Here is a 17,089-nt window from a genome sequence, read left to right as displayed (position 1 = left end):
GAAAAGTGAACTCCTAAAATTACGAGGATGCTGGTTCCATGAGTTCCGTGTGACACACAAAGCCTTGATACAACTTGTCATGGGGCAGGTTTCTGTTTCAATACCGAACTTCTAAGGAAAACAAATCTCTCCCATTCATTAGGAGTGATTTGAATTGAGCTCATTAAGGTAAGGAAACACTCGTTACATTACTGAGTTATCTCATCATCCTAGGTTCGCTTTAAGTAAAGAGCTTGATGAAACAAACAAAACCGTTGTGTCTGCGAGCAAAGTGCTTCTCCATCTTAGGCACCCAGGTTTGGTTGTTCAGTGAAGAGGTTCGCTTCACAACCATGTAGTTTCAAGTTCAGTCCCATGGCACCATTGTCTTCTACTACTGTCCCAGGTTGACCAAAGCCCTGGGAATAGATTTGGTAGTCAGAAACTGAGAAGTCTGTTGTGTATGAACATAACATATTTGTGTGACTTGTTTTCATTTGGCTTCTTCAAAAATCAGGAGCCACAAGCAGTGATGTTTTCATTTGTCCTGTCAACAAATCATTCGTTGGCTTCGTGCTTTTCAAGGTTGATGCAAAATAAAACAATCCTTAGTTGAAAAACATTTAAGAGTTTAGTTGAAGACCAGGTAAGGCGCTACCCCCGACTGGCGGCACATAAAAAGCACCATCTGAATGTGGCCGATGACAGTACCCATGCTGGCGGCACATAAAAAGCACTACCTGAACGTGATCAATGCCACGCTTGCCTGACTGGCTCCTGTGCCTGTGGCACATAAAAAGCACCCACTACACTCTCGGAGTGTTGGCATTAGGAAGGGCATCCAGCTGTAGAAACATTGCCAGATCAGATTGGGGCCTGGTGCAGCCTTCTGGCTTCCCAGACCTCAGTCAAACCGTCCAACCCATGCTAGCATGGAAAACGGACGTTAAACGATGATGATGATGATGATTGACACACTAAAGTTTTGACATCAAGCAGCTGACTTGATAGAAGACCACAAGATTATCCACTCACTTTCCAAAAACAACTTTGACCACCTTTTTGAATTCAGTGCTTCCACCATTTATGGACAAGCTTCTAAAATCAAAGAACAGTGCAACACACGTGGCTTCTGGAAATGTGTTTTCACACTCAGGATTCTTGAGCATGGAAAGCACTACCCCCATCGGTTATTAGCTGTTGGGACATTCTTCAGAAATTCCATACTTCCTGAAATTCACCAGTACGGTTCCTAATGTGCCCATGCACCTTTTCCTTTTTATGGCTTTTCCCCTGTTCACTTTTTCATCTTGAATTCCATGTGTTAAACACAAACTTCCAGTCTTCCTGGCTGTCTTTCTTTAATTGACTTACTGCTGCTTTCTTTCCCAATTTTTTTACCAAGTTGTACTCTATACAATTAGCTAATCATACACACACTGGTTTCAATTCCACTCTATCCTGCTTGCTTGGCTCCAACACTCTGCTGAAGCAGATGTTCCTCTGGCTGGATGCCCTTCCTGTCACTAACCTGCACTTGTTTCCAAGCAAGGTAACATACATCTATAAGTGTCGTATGACATCAAGAAGATACAAACACACAGACAGGTACATATATATTCACGTGACAGGTTTCTTTCAGTTTCTGTCAACCGAACCCAAGGTGCCACACAGTGGGACTGAACCTGGAACCATGTGGTTGGGAAGCGAACTTCTTACTACATAGTCATGTCTGTACCTTCATTTATATATGTTTTTTTACCTTTTACTTGCTTCAGTCATTAGACTGCAGCCATGATGGAGCACTGCCTTGAAGAATTTCTTACTTGGATGAATCGATCCCAGGACTTTTTTTAAAGCTTGGTACTTATTCTGTCACTCCTTTTTTGCTGAACTGCTAAGTTATAGGGATGTAAGCGAACCAACCCCAAACAGTTTACCAAATCCACTGACAGCTGGAGGCTACAGTAGAACACACTTGCCCAAAGTGCCTTGCAGTGGGACTGAACCCAGAACCATGTGGTTGAGTAGTAAATTCCTTACCATACAGCCACGCTTGCACCTATGTTTATGTTTCGTTTGCATTGTGTTGCACTCCTTTAGATTCCATAACTTTGCATCATCATCGTTTAACGTCCGCTTTCCATGCTAGCATGGGTTGGACGATTTTGACTGAGGTCCGGCAAACCAGGATACAATCTTCATCTGGCAGAGCTTCTACAGCTGGATGCCCTTCCTAACATCAACCACTCCGAGAGTGTAGTGGGTGCTTTTTACGTGCCACTGGCACGGAAGCCAGTTGGCTGCTCTGGCAACGATTGCGCTCGGATGGTGCTCTTGGCATCCTACTAGCATGTGCACAAGTGCCAGTAAGGTGATGCTGACACTGGTAACAACCACACTCCAATGGTGCCTTTTAAGTGCCACTGGCACGGAAGCTGGTTAGCTGCTCTGTCAATGATCACACTCGTATGGTGCTCTTTGCACCCTGCTAGCATGGACGCCAGTCATTGAATTTGATTTCACTTGCCTCAACAGGTCTTCGCAAGCAGTTTTAGTGTCCAAAAGGTACGCATAAGTGGGCTGGTTACACCCCTGGTATAGGCCATGAGATTATGGTTTCATTTGGCTTGCTGGGTCTTCTCACGCACGGCATATTTCCAAAGGTCTTGGTCACTAGTGATTTCCTTGGTGAGGCCTAATGTTTGAAGGTCGTGCTTCACCACTTCATCCCAGGTCTTCCTGGGTCTACCTCTTCCACAGGTTCCCTCAACCGCAAGGGTGTGGCACTTTTTCACACAGCTATCCTCATCCATTCTTGCCATATGACCATACCAGCACAGTCGTCTCTCTTGCACACCACATCTGATGCTTCTTAGGTGCAACTTTTCTTTCAAGGCACATACATTCTGTCGGGTATGAACACTGACATTACACATCCATCGGAGCATACCGACTTCATTCCTTGCAAGCTTATGCATGTTCTCAGCAGTCACGGCCCATGTTTCACTGCCATGTAGCATGACTGTTCGTACACATGCGTCATACAGTCTACCTGTTACTCTGAGCGAGAGGCCCTTTGTCACCAGCAGAGGTAAGAGCTCTCTGAACTTTGCCCAGGCTATTCTTATTCTCGCAGCTACACTTTCAGCGCACCCACCCCCGCTACTGACCTGGTCACCTAGGTAATGGAAGCTACCCCCCCCCTCCCTGGAGTGTGGCGGAAGTTGGTTTCTGTGCATTTTCAGTGTTTATTGTTCCTGAGCATCTGCCACAAAACAAGTATTGAGGTTAATATGACTGACAGAAACCTTTGAAAGCAACAGCATGGCCACAGTCCAAAGACTGATCAGTAAAAGAATACATAAAAGTCAAAACATTTCAATCATACATGTCAAATAATTAAAAAAGAAATTAGAAGTGTGTTCCTGGCTAATGTATAATATTTAATATTAAAAATTAATGCAAAATTGTTCAGAAAATGAGAAGTGAAATTATTTTACATGACAAAAATGGTTTGGTTCCATAATGGTGCAGACAGTGAAGTTAGATGGGTTTAATCTTGAAATGGAGTCCAATGAGAGAAAAGACGAGACACTTCAGATCTTGGACCAAGTAGTAAAATATTCGCAGTCCCTCAGGATCCCTGAAAAGAAAAAGAACATATTTAATTCAGAAAAATCAATGATGTTTACTCAATAAAACAAGTCCCAATTATCTGTATAATCTTTTTATTTATGTCCTGGTATAAGTAAAAAGAAGATGGCAACTTAACCCTTACGATACCAACATGCCTGAGACCATCCCTGGTTCAATGATACAAACTTTTTATTTTAAAGTGATCTAAACTAAAAACCTTCCATCAAAATTTGAGGTGGCTTTTAGCCAAGTGTTTGGGGATTAAGATATGGCTGAGGGACAAAGGGATTAAGTTGATTACATTGACCCCAGTGCGTAACTGGTAATTAATTTATCGACCCCGAAAGGATGAAAGGCAAAGTCGACCTCGGTGGAATTTGAACTCAGAACGTAACGGCAGACAAAATACCGCTAAGCCTTTCGCCTGACGTGCTAACGTTTCTGCCAGCTCACCACCTTGACAGAGGGACAAGCACAGGTGTCGTGCAGTAGAGGAGATACACGGCTACCTTGCATTAAATAAGGGTAAGAAGTAGTAATTGGCATGAAGATAAAGAAGATGGTTGTGATAGGGTGCCAGAGCAAACCCTTAAGGAACAAAAGAGGATTAGTATGGAATAATAAAATTAAAGAATAAAAATGATCAGCTAATCTTTATTTCCAGCTTGATGTGGATGCTCCTGTCAGAACACCAAACAAATACTGCATTGTCAGCCTTGAGAGATTCTCTATTTTAAGCGTTTGGTGGATGCACCAAGTGCCTAGAAGAAAGGATCTTTCAAGGCTAATAATGCAGTTTTCAGTATTCTAAGAGGGGCATCTATGTCAATTTGGATATGCAGATTACCTTTTGGTAGTAACACTTTGGTAGTTGCTAATAATTATTAAATGATTAGACATAAAGTAGATTTTAATAAAGCGAACCTACTTGCTTTGGTTAACATCAACTAAGGAACCAATTTTGGAAGTTGTAAATGATATATGCTCATCGCCAATGACAATCTCAAGTTCCTTTAAAAAGAAAGAAAAAAAGATTAAAATATGAGCAGGTGTTTTACATACATTGAAAATCCTGCTTTTATACATACACCATCATCATCATCATTGCTTTAGCATCCACTTTTCTGTTCTTGCATGGGTCATGGCTGTCTATGGCCAGAAATATTCTCAAAGAATCGTGGAAACGAGGGACAGAACTTGTATGACACGGATGTTTGATTATGACTGATGTGATGTCCAGACAAGGTGACATAAAACCCACAAATATACATATATACGATGGGCTTCTTTCAGTTTCTATCAATTAAATCCATCAAAAGGATTTGGTTGGCCCAGGGCTATAACAGAGGGCATCCCAGGTGCCCCACAGGAGGACTAAACATGAAATTGTGTGGTTGGAAAGTAAACTGCTTAAATACACAGCCATGCTTGCGCACCTCAGTCAAATCGTCCAACCCATGCTAGCATGGAAAGCGGACGTTAAACGATGATGATGATGATATACATATATATATAAATGGAACAGAAACACAATAGAGGACAATAAAAACATTTGGACAGATAGACGATACAAAGGCAGACAAAAGAAATAACAATCAGAAGGACAGGCAGATGGTCCAATCTGGTTGCCCCCCAAAAAAGCCTAAGCTAAGAGTATTAGACCCCTGTGTAAGAAAGCTAGCGAATGTGTATGGCAACAAAAACAAAAAAGAAACAGAGAATATGGTACACAATTACAAATACAAACAAAAAGAAATAACAATAGGTGTCTTTCAACTGAGAACGAATCAAATTGATATATATATATATACATATATACATAACCCTTAGTGGTTAGCCATATTGAGATGGCTAGTATACTTTACGTTGCCGAGCAGTTACTGTTTACATCTCGTTCAGAGATTTATTATTGCTTGCAGACAGTTTTTCGAAATCAGTGACAGAAGTTACTGGAAAAACAATAAATAAGGATTTGCAAACAGGTCTCCCTTCATCGAAAACCGGTGATTGCCGTACGCTGAAGACAGGCAAATACCTAGAAACTGCAGTCTGTGCGTATCACTTAGGTTGATGAGAGAGGGATGACCTCCCTTTGTAAATACCATAAGATCACAAAAAGTGTGCCTAAAGCCAGCTGGAGACGATGATCTCCTGGGGCTACAAGCTACAGTAACACCCACCCTTAGTGGTTAGCCATATTGAGATGGCTAGTATACTTTACATTTTTCATTTTTTCATTTCATTTGGGTTTGAGTCCATGCTCAGGCCAAGTCGAAGACTCCACCCTCAGAGTCTGGTGTGGTTGCCAGGTTGTATTCTCTGCTTAAATTTGACATGTGTAGGAGCGAGTTTGAGTCAGTTTGTGCTCGTTGTGTATATCCTGGGAGATGGGGTTCATCTCTAATGGTGCTTAAGTATCTATCCAGTTGCAATTTGAATGATTCCACACTGCATCCTGATAGATTTCTGACATGTACCGGAATGGAGTTGAACAGTTGTGCTCCTCGAACCAACAGACTTGATTCTCGCAGGGTTTTTGCTGCCTGGCCAGCCTTTTTGTTGATTGGTGGTAGCTGGCAGCGTCTTCCGTGGCGCAGTGAGTGGTAGGTTTTGATACCAAAGTTTGGCACCTTCTGCTCTATCATTTTCCAAATGTATATAATTCGGTATCGCTCAAATCTTCTTTCTATTGAGTACATCCTCAAGGTTTTGAGTCTTTGCCAATAGTCCAGGTCCCTCGTTTCTGAGAAGTATGAGGTAAAATTTCTTTGGAGCGATTCTATCTTAGATAGTTGGCCCTTTGTTGTTGGTGACCACAACTGAGAACAGTAGTCAATCCTCGGAAGTATCATACTGTTCCAGAGGGTTTTCATTGTTGAGGTATCTCTTGATTTGAAGGTGCGCAAGATCCACCCGCTGTACTTTCTTGCAGTAAGACAGACTGAGTCAAGGTGTTCTCTGAATTTTAGGTTGGTTCCCATGTGGATGCCTAAATCTTTCACATACTGTTTTTCCATTATTTGTTGTCCTGATGGGTTTCTGTAGTTTGTTGTATTTTTCAGATCTTGATCTGTTCCGTAGCGAATTAGTTCAAACTTCTTATCATTGAACAACATGTTGTTTGTTTCCTGCCATTTATATATGGTGGTCAGGTCCTTTTGTAAGGCCTCTGTATCCACCTCGTCTTTGATTTGTCTCATGACCCTGGTGTCATCAGCAAAGGATGAGACGTTGCTGGTTGTATCTTCATCTATGTCAGAGATGAGGATGAGAAACAGGATTGGGCCGAGTACTGTACCCTGAGGAACACTGCTGGTCACAGGTGATGGTGTTGAATGGGTTCCATTCACAGTGACTGTTTGAGTTCTATTTGTAAGGAACTCGTGTATCCATGTACCAACTTTTCCTCCTACTCCTAGCTTTCGAAGTTTGTGACCCAGGATGCCATGATCTACCTTGTCAAATGCCTTGGCAAAGTCGAGGTAGATAACATCTGTGTTGTATCCATTCTCTAGATTTTCTAGGATTTGGTCATGGTGTGCCAGTAGTTGGGAAAGGCATGATCTACCTAACCTGAATCCATGCTGGTTGCAATTCATCAGATTGTTGGATTCCAGGAACTCAACCAGTTTTCCACGAACTATTCTTTCGAAGACCTTGATAATGTGTGATGTCAGTGAGATTGGTCGGTAGTTCTTTGGTTTTGATTTGCTATCCCCTTTATGTATTGGAGTTATATGTGCTTCTTTATATGTATTTGGTATTTTGCCATTCTCCATAGATTCCCTCCATATCATGTAAAGGGGTTTCGACAATTGTGCCTTGCAGTTTTTAAGTATCATGGCATTGAAACCGTCAGGCCCCGCAGCCGAGTGCATGGAGAGCTTGTCTATGGCTCTTGCTATGTCTTCTGGGTTGAAATCAATGTCGGATAGGGTAGGTTTAGTATGGTCGATATCCTTGAAGAATTTTCCTGGGTCATGGATCTTCATGGTTTTAGATGGCTCACTGAAGACACTTTCATACTGTTGACCCAACATTTCTGCCATTTCAATAGGGTTATTCACTACATCCCCATTTTGTCTCTGGAGAGGTCCTATTGTTGACTTGGTGTTCGAGTATTTCTTTACAAAACTGTAGAAACATCTTGGATTTTTCTTGATGTTTTCTATGGCTCTCTTTTCTGCATTGTTACGTTCTTCATCATAGTGTTGTTTTAGATTGTCTTCTAATCTGTATATTTGGTCAAGGACTTTCTGTAATTCATGTTTTGATGTCAGCTTAGATGTTTTGTTTCTTAGTCTTGACCTTTTGCGCATCAGGATATTGTTTCATATGTAATAAGAAGGGTTATAAAAAATGGTTTTAGCATCAGCCCCACTGTGCAGCACACTGGGTCATCTATGCTTTGTGAGTGAATTTGGTAAACAGAAAATAAGACCCTTACACACACACACACGTCCATGGACATGGGTATTGTTGTGTGCTTACATTCTGCTTCATAACATGAAGGGTGCAGAGTTAAGCACAGTAATGCTTGTTGATGTTAGCTGCAAACAAATCCTTACTTGAAAAATAGATAGAGGTTAGTGACAGCAAGAGCATCCAGCTGTAAAACAACACCTCAGTATGTATTCACTGGATCCATGCTGGCATAGAAAAATGGACTTAAAATAAACAAACACAAAAGTTTTAAACATCTTTGACATAGTCTGAGGTGAAAGACTTCCATTTTAAAGTCCTTGACAATGAGACAATGCCGAATGCAGTAGAAAAGAGGAAGGGCTGATTCAGCCGATGTACTTAGATGAAGTCCCACACAATGTGAAATGGAGTCAAGAAGGGGGGGGGGCTGATTTCTTAAGGGGACACACCTGTCGGCCAACCCTGTCTGGTGAGGGCCACAACTCATCATCTTCTCGCATTACTTCAGAATCTTCAATAATCCTCTTCAGTTCTTCCATCACTGACTTGTGCACGTAAGCCTAGATAAGAAACAAAAACAAACAATTTACATCTTTTTTGATAAATCAGTGAAATTATTCACTAAATGTCAGTGATGTGAATTAAAGCAAAAGAGAGAGAAAAACATTGAAACAGGAAGGTTTGAACTGCAATATATGATGGTAGAAGAAAATTTGTTTTAAACTTTATCCAAATCTTTATGTGGTTAAGAAGGTTGTTTTGCAACAACATAGTTCTCGGTTCAATTCCACTGTGAGGCAGATTGTGCAAGTGTTTACAGTTGTAGTTTCCAGTTAACCATCTAAGACAAATCTACACACACACACAAACAAAAGCATGTGTGTGTGTGTGTAGGTTTTGTCTCCTTGTTTACATGTAAAAAGCACCCACTACACTCTCGGAGTGGTCGGCGATAGGAAGGGCATCCAGCTGCAGAAACTTTGCCAGATCAGATTGTAGCCTGGTGCAGCCTTCTGGCTGGTCAGTCCTCAGTCAAACCGTCCAACCCATGACAGCATGGAAAGCAGATGTTAAATGATGATGATGATGATGACGATCCTGGCCCTCCCTCTGTCCCCTTTATGCTCTTTTACAAATTGAAATAAATGGATGCAGCTGCTTGGACGCAGGCAATTTTTTCATAGCCTGATTGGACATTCAATCTGTTTTGGTGGCAGTACATTTTGGCACTGGAAGCAAACACACAGACAGAGAGAGAGAGATTACACAGACATACAAACATAACTAGATGCTCCCACATATAAACAGAGAGACAGAGAAAGATTAAAAAATCCGATGTCAAATAAGTCAGCATCAGACCAGTGATGTCAAACAGGCAATGCCAAAATATATCCCACCCCTTCCTCTTGCTCCTTTTCACCGACACATCATGGTTCTACCTCTGTTCTCACCATCTCCTCGACCATTCTATCCTCTTGCTCACACCACCTACATGATACACCCTTGTTTCAGAATACTGAATGCCCTTATCATTCATTGAAGAAAGGAGTTTGGTTAGAGAACAGGCATGGAATTAAGAGTTCTCTTTAGACATATCTACCTCTGTTAAGGTTGGTGCCATGAAAAATTAAAATGACCCCCAGCGCACTCTGTGAAGTTTAAGGCCAAGTGGGTTTTTAGTCTTGTTGAGGAGATGACAATTGCCTGGTGACGATGCCAAGAAAAACAATACCCAATACTCCCAATAAAGCATTAGGAAAGGCATCCAACTGGAGAAGCCAAGCGCAAAATAAAACTTGTGATGGAAATGCGGTCCTCCAACCTGTCTAGATGAGCAGTAAAACATTTTCCCAAAAATCTCTCCTCTTTTAATCAACAAGGAATCAATTACAATACAGATCAGCTGATCATGAATAATTCCACATAACTCTGAAGCAACTTAAAGAAGGATTAAGATTTCTTCACAACAAAAAGTAGGGTGTCAAAGCTAATAAGACAATACATATGGTAATTTAACAATAAACAAAGTTCTATCCATATATATCCAGTCTCCTTGTGAATTCTTGGCCTCACAAGGGCCCTCACCAGTAGCTTAGGAAGTTTGAAATGATTTATTTCATAATATTGAACTAATCAGGATTAATTCACCAAATCTGAGATTAGGTAGTGGATGGAGATTAATTAAATATGCGAAGAAAACCATGCTAAACACAACTCATTTACATAATGGAAAGAAATTGGACAGCCCAGAAATAATTTACATGGGTTTTGAATAAATAAATCTAATTGGAGTCAAACGTGAATGTATTGGGTTACCTGGAAAGTTCATGCCGATTTATAGTAGCTTACCTTTCGACTTATTTTAGAACATGGTTGAGTCCATAAAATAGGATTTGACTACACCTCCATTTAGAGCACAGTTTAAGCTATCTTTTCGTGGAAGAAGGTTTATGTTCCTATAACCTGTGTTAATTCTGTAACCCTTTAAAATGGAAGATAAGAAAGTTCATTTTCGGCACTTGATGCTTTTCTTTTTCCGTAAAGGGAAAAATGCCTCACAAGCAACCAAAGAAATATGCGCAGTTTACGGTGATGTTTCTTTATCCGGAAGAACTGTACGGAAGTGGTTTGCAAGGTTCCAAGCTGGAGATTGTAGCCTTATAGATAAAGAGCGATCAGGCAAACCATCCACTACAAATGATGACCAAATCAAGTCATTAAATGAGAATAACCCACATTGCAGAACCCGAGAATTGGCAGAAAGCCTCAACCTATCAAAATCCGTCATTCATGAGCACCTGGTAAAGCTTGGGTACACAAATCGCTATGATGTTTGGGTACCACATGAGTTGTGTGAGAAGAACCTATATACGGAATGAAAACACACCTTTTTTAAAGCAAATTGTGACAGGTGATAAGAAATGGATTATCTACCGAAATGTTCAGAGAAAGCAATACTGGAGTAAGCGACATGAGCCACCCCAAAAGCGGGTCTTCACCCTAAAAAGTCTTGCTTTGTGTCTGGTGGGATTGGAAAGGAATTCTGTACTATGAGCTTCTCCCAAGTAACCAGACAATTAATTCTGAGAAATACTGCACACAACTGGACAAGTTAAAAGCAGCAATTCAAGAGAAACGTCCAGAATTGGCCAACAGGAAGGGTATTGTTTTCCAACATGATTATGCAAGGCCGCACGTTTCTTTGGGAACCAGACAAAAATTGCTGCAGCTCAGCTGGGATGTGTTACCCCACCCTCCATATTCACCAGATATTGCTCCTTCGGATTTCCACTTATTCAGGTCTCTGCAGAATAGTCTTAATGGTAAAAATTTCAATTCCTTGGATGATGTAAAAAGATACCTTGATGAATTCTTTGCCATGAAACCATCCCAATTCTGGGAAGAGGGTATTTTCAAGTTAAAGGAAAGATGGAGATGCATTGTGCAACAAAATGGTTCATATTTGGTTGATTAAAAAGGAACACACTTCTAATTTCTTTTTTAATTATTTGACATGTATGATTGAATTGTTTTGACTTTAATATTTCTATGTATTCTTTTACTGATCAGTCTTTGGACTGTGACCATGCTGTTGCTTTCAAAGGTTTCTGTCAGTCATATTAACCTCAATACTTGTTTTGTGGCAGATGCTCAGGAGCAATAAACAAGTATCTATTGACCATTTTCTTTCCTTTAAAAATCGGCACAAACTTTCTGGGCAACCCAATAATACCAGTGTGAAATAGAACCCAGGACATCTTTGGCAGGAGAGATGAGTGAATCTAGATGAATTGTTAAATAAAACTGGTTAGTTTAACCCTCATCCTAAGCTGCACCCCACCACACACATACACCAAACCTTTTACAGACCTAATTTCACAAGGAGTCTAAATACACCCAAGGACATGGCTGTGTGTATACAGATTCCCTGCTAACCCACCCTGTATTGGTCATTCCAGTCATTTCCAATGATTTGGTTTACTTACTTCTTTCCTAATCATAGTATCATTTTTGTAATTGGAGTTGTTGGCATAGCGCAGTTTACCTGAAAATAGAAATGTTTAAATAAATGGTTAGTCTTTTTTTTAGGCAGAGAAAGGCAAGGGAAACATCACAGAACAACACATATGTGTGTGTGTGTGTGTGTGTGTGTGTGTGTGCATACACAGATACAGGTACAGCCATGATTGTGTGGTTAAGAAGTTCACCTTGGTACCACATGGTTTTAGGTTCAGTTCTACTCCATGGACACCACTGGCTTGTGTCCTATATGATACCCATGGGTCAATATCTTGGTAGATGGAAACTGAAGAAGCCCGTTGTGTGTGTGTGTGTTCATATTACCTCTCGTCTTTACTTGTTTCTAGTTCACTGTAAACAATAGCAGTCCACAACAAAAGCATATCTGGGTTACTCAGCATCCAATTGGCAAAGGGATTCTTACTTTGTTTGGAAAGAGGTGAGAGGTGGTCTCAGGAGGGGCGTCTGAGCAAAGAAATCTCAGCTCCAACATAATCTTGTTTGATCCATGCAAGCATAGAAAGATGATGTTGCTGATCAATGACTGAATGAATGGCTGATTGATTGATTAATGGACAGATGGATGTATGCAGGTAGATTCATTTGTTTGAAACTAATAACTCAGTTTATCACAACTCTGGGTTGCTCACATGCTTGTGTTGGTTTTATCACACATCAAGAAACCGAGAGTGAATTGTCAGCTGTAAATAAATACTCTCAACCAAACGTGTCTTGTCTAATTTCTCCAGGTCAACACACCCCACCAAAACAACATCTTTCTTATGTCCCTATTCTTCTCCTGTGACCATCTCCATTCCTCTCCCTGACGTAAATCCAAAGAGCATTTCAGTTTTCACTTTCTTCTTTATATCACTTTCTCTAGCAATTGTTCCAATAATTTAATTGCTCCAGAGAAGCCAGGGTCCAGGGAGTCATCTCTCCCTTTAACCCAGTGCTCCACAGCATTTTTTCACTTGCAGTTGATGCTAGGTCCACCAGACTGGCTCCAGTGCCGATGGCACATAAAAAGCACTGTCCGAACATGGTTGATGCCAGGTCTGCCTGACTGGCACTTGTGCCTGTGGCACGTAAAAAGCACCAACTGATCATGGCTGATGCCAGTGCCCACTGACTGGCACTTATGCCTGTGGCATGTAAAAAGCACCATCCTAACGTGATCGATGCTAGGCCCACCTGATTGGCTCCTGTGCTGTTGGCATGTAAAAAGCACCCACTACACTCTCAGAGTGGTTGGCGTTAGGAAGGGCAGATCAGACTGCCAAATCAGATTGGAGCCTTGTGCAGCCGCTGGCTCTCCAGACCTCAGTCTAACCGTTCAACCCATGCCAGCATGGAAAATGGACATTAAATGATGATGATGATGATGATGGTACACTTATATTCTTTTCAAAACTCAGCAACACACCTGAACTAAAAATATAACTTAGAAGTATGGGGGGAAAATTATATTCAGGTTACACTGCGGCACACGAGTGTGCCATGGCACACCGCTTGTGGAGCACTGCTTTAACCCATTAGCATTTAAACCGGCCACATCCAGCCCAAATATTCTGCCTCTTTTATGTTCAAACAGGCCACATGGTTGCAACACAAGCTTCTTAACCAAACAGTTATGTCTGCATCTGCATTGTAGGTAATTTTACAGTTGTAAACACTAAACAAATTTCTTGATTGTTTTCAAGGGTATAATTAAGGAAGCACTTCGTCTTGCCTTTGATTCACCAATCAGGAATTCGGGAATCCGTTTAGTCTGGACATAGCAACAAATTGGTGACACTATCCCATACACACACACATCGACTTTGTTTCCTCATAACTTTCTGAAAAACGCGAATTTTTTCTTGAAATTTTGCAGAGATACGTTTTCGAAACTGTAGATCACGATTATGTTGATAATATTAAAAAACGACGTTTTTGAAGGAGTTTTGGATCATACTTCACCCAGGTCCTCTGGCTGTACAGAAGTATACCCTCGATTTTGTTTCCTCATAACTTTCTTAAGAATGCATATTCTTTGGTGAAAGTTTCGGGGAAATTTAGTTTGGAGAGTGTAGAATACGATTATCTATATAAAAGCTTTTAAAAAAATGATATTTTAAATAATAAAGTACACCATCGAAAACAACATATCTCTGGAAAGTTTCATGTGTGATGAGAGGCAGGAAAACAATCTTTCATAAAGAAAACAACCAATTTCTCAACATTTCCACCCATATAATCATTATCTACACCATCTAGAATGTCTCTCTGCATAAACAAAACCGAGTTGGCGGGGAGGGGCCATACTTTAGTTGCGATAGACAGACAGACAGGTAGGTTCATAGATAGACAGACAGGTAGGTTGATAGATAGACAGGTAGATAGACAAAGAGACATAGATGGATAGATAGATAGATAGATAGACAGATGGATGGATGTTGTTTATTAATTGATAAGTTTTTAGACGAATAAATAAACTCTTAAAATATTTAATTGCTTTTTGCTACTTCTGGTCTGGCCAAGAATCGAACCGGCAACACAATAATTGACGTCTCAGATAACTTCACATCACAGTTGAATCCAGGATATATTAAATTATATTCTGTGATTTCGCCCCAGATTAATCTCGATTAAGCAAACCTCTGACCAAAAGCATCTCAACCAACAACATTCCATATTTTTAAAGGTTTTCTACGACTACGGTTTTTGATTTCGTTTATGCGGAATAAAATGGTTTGATTTGAGATTTAGTGACGACGTCGAGCGACCGTGGTACTAGTAGCGAACAGTGGTCCCGGTGCGCTAGCTAGTCGTGACTAGTCGATCCTACAACGACTACCTAGCAAAGTAAATAAAACAAAAAAATGTAATTTTTGTTAAAGTAAATAACACAAAACACAAAGGATCGACTAGTCATGACTAGCTGGCACGGATACGCGAGTACGCGCACCGGGACCACTGTTCTCAAGTAGTACCCTATATTTCATATAGGGTACTCATAAATCTCAAGAAAAATAACAAATTATAACAGGTATATATACACATACGTGCATATATATATATATATATATATATATATATATATATATACACACACACACAGAAGTCTTTATAAGTTTGGAACTAATTTGCAAATGATTTCATTAAGAGAGAAAGAAACAAAAAATTACATAACAAACAAAGTATGATTAGTTGTCTAGGATTATTTACCATCGGGTCGGAATTCAAATTCCAAAAATTCGTGCCCAAATTTCCCTTTATGTCCAACATAATAACGGAGGTAAAAATCCGAACTGGAACCCATGTTGTAAATGGCGGTCGAACAGGAGGCGGAAGGGAGGTAATCAACACCGGTAAGGATTGTAGTACAGTTATCTTTCCTTGATTTTAATTTGGAGAGCACTTTTAGATTTAATTCTTTTTATTTCTTGTTAATAAAATTCGTAAAAGAAAATTTTGTGAATTGTTGTCCAAGAATAGATTCAAGATGAAAACCATGATCTTTTCTCTTTGGCCGCCAATTATCCATCTCTTCAATTTCTGTTCGAATTCATTTCATATTCTGTGTAATGATGTAGTTTTATATACTGATCAATGCCATGAAATTCATTTTCGCAATAAATCAATAAATAAGAAGTTAATAGCTTTTAAAGTTTGAATATTTTTGGTAATTTTAGCCAATCGTAAGCCACAGACTCATTCATGCCTGTTTCCATAGTAACAAACCAAGCATGAGAACCTCTTTGCTAAAAAGCACATACTTACAAATATATTCTACCTATCGAGGTGGTAGGGAGGTGTGCTAAAAATAACAACTAAGTAGGTCTTGACTCATGCACACCCAAATTGATGGTTTTGGTTTGTGCACGATCATATGAATTACCATGTGTAGAATACAAATTTGCAAAAATTGGATCTATTCAATTTGACGGACAGATTTTTTTATTAATTTTTTTAACTAAACACTTTGAAAATTCGGATACTGAAAGAATGTGTCACATGGAACAGGGTTTACTCTTAATGTTTTTGACAAAATTTTGTATCTTAGAAGTTATCTCGTGTTAAAGTTGTCGTATTTGGGTAATTTTAACCAATCAATGATGTGTATTCAGCTGGAGAAAATTACTGCTGCTGTTTGCAAACAACTTCCAGGTCCATTGACAAAACGATGAGTCTCCATCAAACGAAAAAATTTAAACTAAAAATCTCCCTTCTTTAATAACCAGAGATGTTGTTATAGCAACATATATGAGAATGTGTCCATCTATCTATCTATATACATACATACATACATACATACATACATACATACATATATATATATATATATATATATATATATACATACATATACATACATATATATATATATATATATATATATATATATATATATATATATATAGGTGAATGAATTATCCTATGTTTACTGTCAACATGGAAAATTCGATGAACCGATACCAGGGTAGCAAATTCACGTCAGAAACACGGTTGAAGCGACTTGTCCAAGGGTAGAAACTCCGGGTTCAGGTGCAGAAATTTGTGTGTTATATATGAATAAATAAATAAATGGAGTTGAACGAAGATGTTAACAAAATTCCTTTACTTTCGACATATGTTTCGAAGACAACATTGTTTTATTCCAAAGGAATAAGCGATGTAAAATGCAATCTTCTTATCAGGAAAGAAAGAGAGCCTATCTCAACAAGACATTATAACAATTACGATGACTGCCTAAATGATAAACAGAACGTCATTAAGTATTTGAAAAAACCGTTAGTAGATTTGACGACAATGATAGATAGTAGGAAGAGAAGGGTTAAAGTAGAGAACAAGTAGAGAGGGATACGTTGATTGAAAAAATGTTCAAAGGCTTATTCTTAGTCTATTTCTAAGCCCTTGAACAAATGTCTTCTACTATAGCCTCAGGTGAACCAAAAACTTGTGAGAGGATTTGGAAGATGGAAACTGAAAGGAGCTCATCATGTGTATGAGTGTTTGTGTTTGTCCGCCACCACGACTTGAC

At 39.6% G+C, this 17,089-nt stretch overlaps 1 protein-coding gene across 1 annotated transcript; it reads right to left on the bottom strand.

Moving 5' to 3' along the window:
- Positions 1–3,402: 3,402 nt before the first annotated feature.
- On the bottom strand, positions 3,403–15,426 carry LOC115215697 (protein mago nashi homolog). Its single transcript, XM_029784979.2, has 5 exons — positions 15,274–15,426; positions 12,030–12,088; positions 8,493–8,603; positions 4,547–4,629; positions 3,403–3,625 (listed from the first exon to the last, which is right to left on the bottom strand). Exons 1-5 carry the CDS (start codon positions 15,365–15,367, stop codon positions 3,526–3,528), a joined length of 447 nt encoding a protein of 148 aa, XP_029640839.1. The 5' UTR covers positions 15,368–15,426; the 3' UTR covers positions 3,403–3,525.
- Between the last annotated feature and the right edge of the window lie 1,663 nt (positions 15,427–17,089).

The sequence above is a fragment of the Octopus sinensis genome, linkage group LG9 (genome assembly GCF_006345805.1).
Source record: "Octopus sinensis linkage group LG9, ASM634580v1, whole genome shotgun sequence".
Lineage (NCBI taxonomy): Eukaryota > Metazoa > Mollusca > Cephalopoda > Octopoda > Octopodidae > Octopus > Octopus sinensis.
The sequence above is the reverse complement of the archived record's forward strand: the minus strand, read 5'-3'. Positions and strand labels throughout refer to the sequence as shown.

What these genes read in the sequence shown, in the direction of transcription:
- LOC115215697 (XM_029784979.2), bottom strand. Translation starts at nt 15,367, where the DNA reads ATGGGTTCCAGTTCGGATTTTTACCTCCGTTATTATGTTGGACATAAA. An exon ending in CAGACAGGGTTGGCCGACAG is followed by an intron (nt 4,630 to 8,492) that starts GTGTGTCCCCTT and finishes TTCTTTTTAAAG; the next exon opens with GAACTTGAGATTGTCATTGG. An exon ending in GTTGATGTTAACCAAAGCAA is followed by an intron (nt 3,626 to 4,546) that starts GTAGGTTCGCTT and finishes TTTTCTTTTCAG; the next exon opens with GGATCCTGAGGGACTGCGAA.